This window comes from Sceloporus undulatus, chromosome 9 (genome assembly GCF_019175285.1).
Source record: "Sceloporus undulatus isolate JIND9_A2432 ecotype Alabama chromosome 9, SceUnd_v1.1, whole genome shotgun sequence".
NCBI lineage: Eukaryota > Metazoa > Chordata > Lepidosauria > Squamata > Phrynosomatidae > Sceloporus > Sceloporus undulatus.
The window spans coordinates 19,432,518-19,440,466 of record NC_056530.1 but is presented as its reverse complement, the minus strand read 5'-3'; the positions used below and the strand labels follow the sequence as shown (position 1 = coordinate 19,440,466).

At 40.3% G+C, this 7,949-nt stretch overlaps 1 protein-coding gene across 1 annotated transcript; it reads right to left on the bottom strand.

The window, feature by feature from the left end:
• Positions 1-1,159: 1,159 nt before the first annotated feature.
• Positions 1,160-6,827, bottom strand: LOC121915279 (phospholipase A2 inhibitor and Ly6/PLAUR domain-containing protein-like). The gene is made up of 6 exons (XM_042439350.1): positions 6,687-6,827; positions 6,030-6,122; positions 5,136-5,252; positions 4,097-4,249; positions 2,952-3,092; positions 1,160-1,498 (listed from the first exon to the last, which is right to left on the bottom strand). Exons 2-6 carry the CDS (start codon positions 6,076-6,078, stop codon positions 1,356-1,358), a joined length of 603 nt encoding a protein of 200 aa, XP_042295284.1. The 5' UTR covers positions 6,079-6,122; positions 6,687-6,827; the 3' UTR covers positions 1,160-1,355.
• Positions 6,828-7,949: the final 1,122 nt, after the last annotated feature.

Genomic DNA, 7,949 nt, shown 5'->3' with positions numbered 1-7,949 from the left:
ACGGGCGATACTTACTGTAGATGAGGCTTGCTTCTGGAATCCAGCTGTGTGAAGTAGGTACTGGATAGGGGCTAATCTATTGCAAAATGGCTAAGCTTTTGAAACATTACAGCTCAACACCTTTCAACAATCTTATCAGCTCTTGGTTGTGCTTATTTTTCTCCTTGGGGTATTTTAGATCCACCAGTAACCTTCACAGGTTGTTTTAGCATTGACTTTGTGCCAGAGCTTCATATCTCTCCCTGAGGTCATTATTGCCACACACTCCAGTGACATCGCGCCCTGCCACATCCTTCTGTTTATCAACCTGATAACGTCTTAAGTTGCTAACCATGGAAATATTTTGCCAGCTATGGCAGGGGTTGAAAATAATGACAACAGAAAGAGCTGTTGAAAAGCTCGTGGGATATTTGCCATTTCTACTGAAAGAGAAAGACGTTTTAAAGAAATCTTGTAGCACCATTGAGACTAACTGAAAGAAAGAAGTTGGCAACAGGAGCTTCCATAGACTGAAGTCTACTTCCTCCACCAGATGCATTTGAGGAAGTAGACTTAAGTCTATGGAAGCTCATGCTGCCAACTTCTTTAGTCTCAAAAGTGCTACAAGAGAGTTCTCCATCCTTTCTTTCAGATTGATCCAAAACAAACTGCAGAAATAATCCAGTTTGAGACTGCTTTAACTGCTGTTTCCTGCATAGAAACTCTGGAATGTTAACTATTGATTCTGAATGAGTTCTATGTAATTCGCAGGCAACTTTTCTCCCCTTTTCCCATAGTAGGCAATCCTTCTACTACAGTTCAACCAAATTTGAAGGTTTCAGGTGCTAGAGGCTAACTGCTATCTGTTGCAGAACCACCTCTTCTGTCAGTGCATTCTTGCTCCAAAGTTAGCTTTCCAAGCTACTCTGGCTAAATCGATCTATATATCATTTTGATTCCCCAGTGCAATTCTAGGCATAGTGGTCACTGGTGCTTCCCATCCAAATTTTATTCTCAATTTCAAAAGAACTACCCAAGGTCCACAATCCATTGTGGAAATAAGTTCCAGCAGTTTGGCTGGCTACTTTAAAGTTCAAGTACAACTTTAGAGTGGATTCTTAGTAGAACGTAACCTCTGTTTTGTTCCATCAGTCCAAAGTTACAAAAGGAAACCTTTTCCTTATATCTCATTTGATTTTTATTCATTTTACTCAGAGTTCAAAAAAGACATCCAAGAGGTTTGAATGACTTTGGGAAAGGTTGCTGGTGAATTATATGTAAACCTGGACACATAGCATAATGCAAGTGGATTACATGAGGATTGTTTCCAGAAGGAGGCAAGTGATATTGAGCTTGTGGTTGATCATGTCCACCTTTCAGGATGAGCTGGAGGGTGCTTTGCATTCAGCCTTTTTGACAACTGTACGCACCCCTTGCATTTCTGTTTCACCTGTTTTTAGTTCATCGCAAGCCGACTTGCTGACGCAGCCCCTCTGAAAAGTGTTGAGGACATGAGTTCCTGGATATGAAAGATCATACAAAGTAGTTAAAAGGAGACACATGTTTTCATAACAGCTGCCTTCTAAAGAAGACCAAGAGAACATTCCCCATTCTCCTATCAGCAAATAGTGATTTCTAGTAGAATAGTTTCCCTTTCCAGCTTAGAATTTTGAAAGAACAATGTGAGCATCTAAACAATGACATGTTTCAAAGACTCTCAATTATCTAGATGCTCTTCATGGCAAACTAAACTCAAGGGGAACTTTATCTTCCTTCTCTAGCTGTTTCTCTCAACTGTGGGCCTGAACAGACAGGCCAAAATAAAGCTGCTTTGAGTCACTTTGGAGGTATGCTGTTTAAATGCTGCATGCATCCTAAGGGGCCAGAAACCATGCCAAAGCCACACTTCAGTCCTAAGGACTGGAGCGCAGCTTTAGTGCAGCTTCTGGCCTCTTAAGATGGGTGTATCCTTTAAACAGCATACCTCCAAAGTAACCCAAAACAGCTTTATTTTGGCCTGTCTGTTTGGGCCCTGTGTTCCCAAAACATTGGCTTGGAGTCACTCTTGGCCCACTCTTTCAGTCTCTTCATGCACCACTCTACTCTACTTAGGCTCCAAGGATGTCTAGTGTCCAAACTAGATTTGTTTCTATGGGATCAAATGTCCTTTTTTATTAATTTGATAGGATGATAATTTGGCCAAGTTGATATTTGTTGCTATTGTTCCTGTTTCAGTCACTTGATGTATAATTGTAATTGGTTGTTCTCAGATTATCAGACCTCCAGGTGTTAACTCTCCAAATCATGACCCTTTGGATCCTTGTGGCAAATAGGATTACCACATTCTGTAACAATTGTCATCTTCAGGGACTATAGTGGACTGGACAGTTATACTTTTCCCACTCATCAGTCTCATATATTCCCCATACACTCCAGCAGGAGGCATACAATCCCCTTGAGCCTCTCTACTCTGCATCCCCTTGAACCATATGATACATCCAGTCCTATGGCTCTGAGGTCTAATCTGGACAGCAGGTGGAAAAATGCGACACTGCTTTAACTGTCATGACTCAATGCTATGGAATTCTTGGATGTATACTTTTGTGAGCCCTGTCAGAGAGCTCTGGGGCCACAAGAAATTATAAATCCCAGGATTCCATAGAATGCAACCAGGGCGATGTCAAATTGCATTATTTCTGCAGTGCAGATTAGATTTTACAGACCAAGAGAGAGTGTATAATATGAATGAGATGGGAGTTTTGGCTGTGCATGGAATGAAAGTGGTATAAGACATGATGTGGCACTCAAAGAGCTGTGCAAAAATGGTAATGTGTAGTGCCATGGGTAAAAGGACTTCCATAAAACAGCAATTCCATCAGAGAAGCATGACACTTCAAGCCCACTCCCCTTGCCCCCAACCACAATAGAAGAGTAATAGATACATTGCACATGGACCATGAAATCTGAGTTACCGTAAGTTATGGTCATAGCCAAATCAAGACAACTGTTCTCTGGTCCAACACAATTGACTCTCTCCCGATCATTGCAGCCACTGTCTGACAAAGCATAGCAGGCTGGGCATTGTTTCCCATTGGTTTGGATGATGGGAGGAACTGTAATGAATCAAGAAAAGCCCATTAATATGGGGGATGAAGCAAAGGAGGAGGTTAATGTAACAGATAAAGATATGTAACAGATAAAGTTGTCTCCCTGCTAAGTGGGGCTTGCACTAGGTTTTGTACACTTTTGGATGATATTTCATATTTGGCAACTCTTTTTTCCCCCCTTTTTTTGTTGTTGCAAAAAGTAACTTGCCTGAAAACTTGCAGAGAAAATGGTATATTTTGTGTATTTATTGCCCAAAGTATTTTGATTTTATTTCATGAAAAAATATTGTTTTTGAATTTTTGTGAAGGTTTCCCAAAAGTTCAAAGTGTGAAAATCCTCATAAAGTGTATCTTTTGTGTGTGTGTTTTTAAAATAACAGGTGTCCTAGGAAATCAGATACTCTTAATGGACATCTCACTTCTCACTTTCCCCCACAAAGACTCCATTGATCACTAAACACAAGAAAATATATGAGTATTTGTTATATTACTATCAGTAACACAGCTGACATTTCAGTTTCACAGTTCTCATAATATTATGATGCCAGTCTCAGCTAAATCTATCACAACTCAGCTAAATCCATCTTAGAGAGGACAATCTATATGGAGAGGTAGTAAGGCTGACACTTCTACTGTGGCTGTTATTCTTTTAGTACAGGATTGTGCAATAGGACTGGAAAGACTATTTGAAACTGTTCCACAGTCAAATGTGCATTTTAGGAGTAACATGCTTAAAAGTCCATTGCTAGTAAGACAGATGCAATCTTTTAATTTTCATATTTTTATAAGCAACTTATTAAAATATTAAAATATTTAAAATGTATACATTAAATGAACGTATTTAAATGACATTTTTTCCTGTGGTTTCCATGAACAAACATACATAAAATGGACATTAGCATGGAAAAGATTGTTCTATCTAACCCCGGATAAGGTACATAGAAATGGCTATAAAGAAACATGAACGTTATGGCATGATAAATATGCATTAGACAGGAATTAGAACTTACTCTGAGGCACAGCAGTTCTGCAGGCATCCCCCACACAACAAATCATGCTTGATCTTATTATCTTTCCTTGTCCTAAATTCATATACTTTGGCTCCTGTTTACACAAACTGGAATTGGTACAGCTTTTAGCAATGGTGTGAATTATGTCTCCAGCTGCAAAGGAAGGGGTGAGAAATGGGGTTATTGGATATAGAAGAGGAGCTGATCTTGACTTTGAAGGTTTTTCCCCCTCTCTCTGACAATATATGATGCTCAAAGCCAGGTAGCAGAGACCCAACCCATGGCAGTATTAGCTCACCTATCTTCTCATGCAGCCATATTTCTTCTAAGACAAGGGTGTAAATCTCTCCTAGAATCCACTTCTGACCTATCCCCAGGGCTTCTCTAAATGCCCATGTTTCTTTGCCCATGACACAATCATTGTGTGTGTTTCTGTGTCTGTGTGCGGTTCCCCCTACCCTTTTAAAGCCTCTTGGCCTCATGGTTTAGTTTCTGGCAATAAAAAATGAGTTAAACGTTAGATTTTGGTCCTGTCCTTTTGATTTTGGCTTCACTCATTCTTTGAGCTGAAAAGGTTTTCCCAAACTTGCATGAGAGATGTTAGTGTCTTCGGGCAGATAACCTGTATAGCATTCTGCCCCCAACAATACACCTTATCAGGGAAAACATAAAATGCATTAGACTCCATAACTGTTTACTGGTTGTTTTTTGAGGGTGTTTCGGGCTATGTGGCCATGTTTTTGAGGAGTTTATTCATGACGTTTCACCAGCATATAGAGCGTCTTTCTCTTCAGAGCATCATTCTGAATAAACTCCTATGGCCACATAGCCTGGAAAGCCCACAAAAAACTATGGATGCCGGCCATGAAAGCCTTCGACTTCACATGTTTGTTTGTTGTCTCTTCCTAGCATGAAAATAACAGGTAAGCACGTTAGCTCCAGATATTGCTCCCAAGAGTAGCCTGCCCTATCCTGCCTAAAGGGAGAGCCAAAAACAACAGTTTCCAGGATCAGCATTAGTGTGGTCCCTCTCACCAACCTAATGAATTTTCAGACACAACGATGACACAGGTATCTTCATCCGCTTCACAGATCTGGAGGCTACCCGTGCAGCTGGTGCCGATGCTTGAGCAGACTTCACACACCAATGCATTGCCTGGAGAAGAGGCAATAAAACAGTTCATGTTGTTGTTGTTATGCACCTTCAAGTTGACTACAACTTATGGTAACTCTGTTATAGAGTTTTCTTGGAAAGATCTGTTCAAAAGAGATTTGCCGTTGCCTCTTTGTCAGTCAGTGTGATTTCCCTATGGTTACCTAATCTGGTTCCATGACTGAGTGAGGATGAAAACTCTGGTCTCCTAGACTCCTAACCCTAACGCAAAACATGACACCATGCTGACTCTAGAAAAGATCATACACAGTTTTATTTGTGAGCCTCTCCCAGTTTCATAAATGCAATACTGTGGGCCCTTGGCTTCTGCTGAGGTTTGGTTCCAGGATCTCCCTCGGATATCAACATCTGTGGATGCTCCATTCTAGGAAATGGTCTAGTAAAATGGTGTCCCTTATATAAAATGACAAAATCAAGGTTTGCTTTTTGGTATTTTTAGAACATTTCTTTCAAGCCCTAGATGGTTGAATCTGTGGATGCAGAGTCAGTGCTTATGTCAGACTGACCATATTTCAATCAGAACTTGAAAAGGCAACTTTTTTGGACTGTGTCTTCCAGAGATATTGTATCACATATCCTTTGGAGTACAGATTAAAACTCAGAGCAGGTTTGCCATCCCACTAACATGGAAGCTACCAGCTGCCACTATGTTGAAATAAACATAAGAAAGAACAAGAATGTTGGATAAGACCCAAGCCCCGTCTTTAGATTCCCATAAGTTAATAGGTTTTCAACAAGTAGCTATAAGTCCCTTATTACCTGAAGCAGCAAGAAGAAGGCAGATTATGCTTCCAAAGAGGAACTGCATGATGATGTCCAAAGCAGAAGATTAAGTTTGGAAGCAAACTGTACCTGTGACATAAATCAACACTATTTACTTATTTATATTAAATTCTTTATTCAACTCAAAGAAACAAGAATAACATAACATAGGATCTTAACCTTTGTGGTATCTCTCCACATTGAGATTCTTGCTATTTTAAACCTATTTTCCTAAGCTGTGCATACATTTGTACAATTTACCCAAGTTACACAAAATTTCTCTGTTAACAAAAATATCTCCCTGCTCAATTTATGTAGGCTTTTAAAACATGCGCACACTATTGTGTACACTTTGTCTTTCTGAAAAGCCCAGTAGAGTCTGGCAAACATGTGAATGTTTGAGATGAGGTGTTCACTCCCTTCAGCAGTAGCCAAATAATACTTCCATCCAGCTTTTTCTTCTTCCACAAAGGCTTTTTACAGGTCAGCATCCTAATAAGGTGGTAGACTTTTTGTTCTCTATTAAAAAGGATCAGAAAGCCTTTGTGGTGATCTACTGCAAAGCAAAGATTTATCCACAAGTCCTCTTCTGCCTTTGATTCACCTCTATAGTATATAAGAGACATTGCAGATTAATGGTAGTGACGGACTTACCAAACGTTCTCAGCTGTTTCAAGGATACTATAGGAAGATACAAATCCAACCGAAGCTTTAGAATGTCCTCTCTGCTTCTTTAGCTTACTTCTTCTTCTTCCTTTATATAGAAGGAATCTGAGCACATGTTTTCCTAAGCTCACAGGTTGCCACACCTATTGCAGAACTTTCCTCAGCTTGATCTCTTTAGTAACTATAGTAGAAGGGATTCATTTCTCTCTTTGAAATGCTGGGGCTGAAACATGGAGTTGTCACAATCCCATCCACTTACTTAAATGTAGGTAGCATTACTATCCATTGCTATCTTAAGAAGCAGATGACACCAAATTAGGAGGAGCAGCTAATACCCCAGACAATAGGATCAAAATTCAAAATGATCTTAATAGATTAGAAAGCAAATACTAGCATAATGAATTTCAACTAGGAGTAAAGTAAGGTACTACACTTAGGAATAAAAAAGTAAATGCACAGATTATAGGATGGGGGAACACCTGATTTGACAACAGTATGGAGATTACCACACTAGGGTAAAAGCATTCCCCAATGCGTTCTCACGGGCGCGAGCCTGGAATGTGATGAGGCCCAGAACGCTAGTTTACCGCACAGCGGAACGCCGCTGTCGCCGCCGGGCATTCCAAATGTGTTCCAAATGTGTTCCCAATGTGTTCCAGGGTGGCCATTTTTGGGAACGGTTTCAAAACCGTTCCCAGAAATGGCTTCCCTGAACACATTGGGAACACATTTGGAACGCCCGGCAGTGTGATGTAGCAGCTTAAAAAAGCCAATGTGATTCTAGGATGCATCATTAAAAGTGTAGTGTCTAGATCAAGGGGGAAAATAGTACCACTCTATTTTGCTTTGGTCTGGCCTCACCTAGAATACTGCATCCAAGTCTGAGCAGCACAATTCAAAAAGGACATTGACAAGCTGGAACATATCCAAAGGAGGGTGGCCAAAATGGTGAAGGGTCTGGAAACCATGCCTTGTGAGGACTGATTTAGGGAGCTGGGGATGTTTAGCCTGAAGAAGAGAATGTTAAGAAGTGATATGATAGCCCTGTTTAAATATTTGAATAGTCAGTTTCCACAGCCACAGCCAGGACTCGCTTGTACCCATTGATGATGGAGTGGGGCACAGAGGCAACAGTTGGGTAGCTTCATTTTTTGGACCATCAGAAACTAAGCTTGTTCTATCCTGAATTTGACATTCCTTCAAATATTTCATGGAGCAAGGGTTGCAAACTACAGGAATAAGGAATACTTG

What these genes read in the sequence shown, in the direction of transcription:
- LOC121915279 (XM_042439350.1), bottom strand. Translation starts at nt 6,078, where the DNA reads ATGCAGTTCCTCTTTGGAAGCATAATCTGCCTTCTTCTTGCTGCTTCA. An exon ending in CCTTCTTCTTGCTGCTTCAG is followed by an intron (nt 5,253 to 6,029) that starts GTAATAAGGGAC and finishes CCTCTTCTCCAG; the next exon opens with GCAATGCATTGGTGTGTGAA. An exon ending in TGTGTCTGAAAATTCATTAG is followed by an intron (nt 4,250 to 5,135) that starts GTTGGTGAGAGG and finishes CTTCCTTTGCAG; the next exon opens with CTGGAGACATAATTCACACC.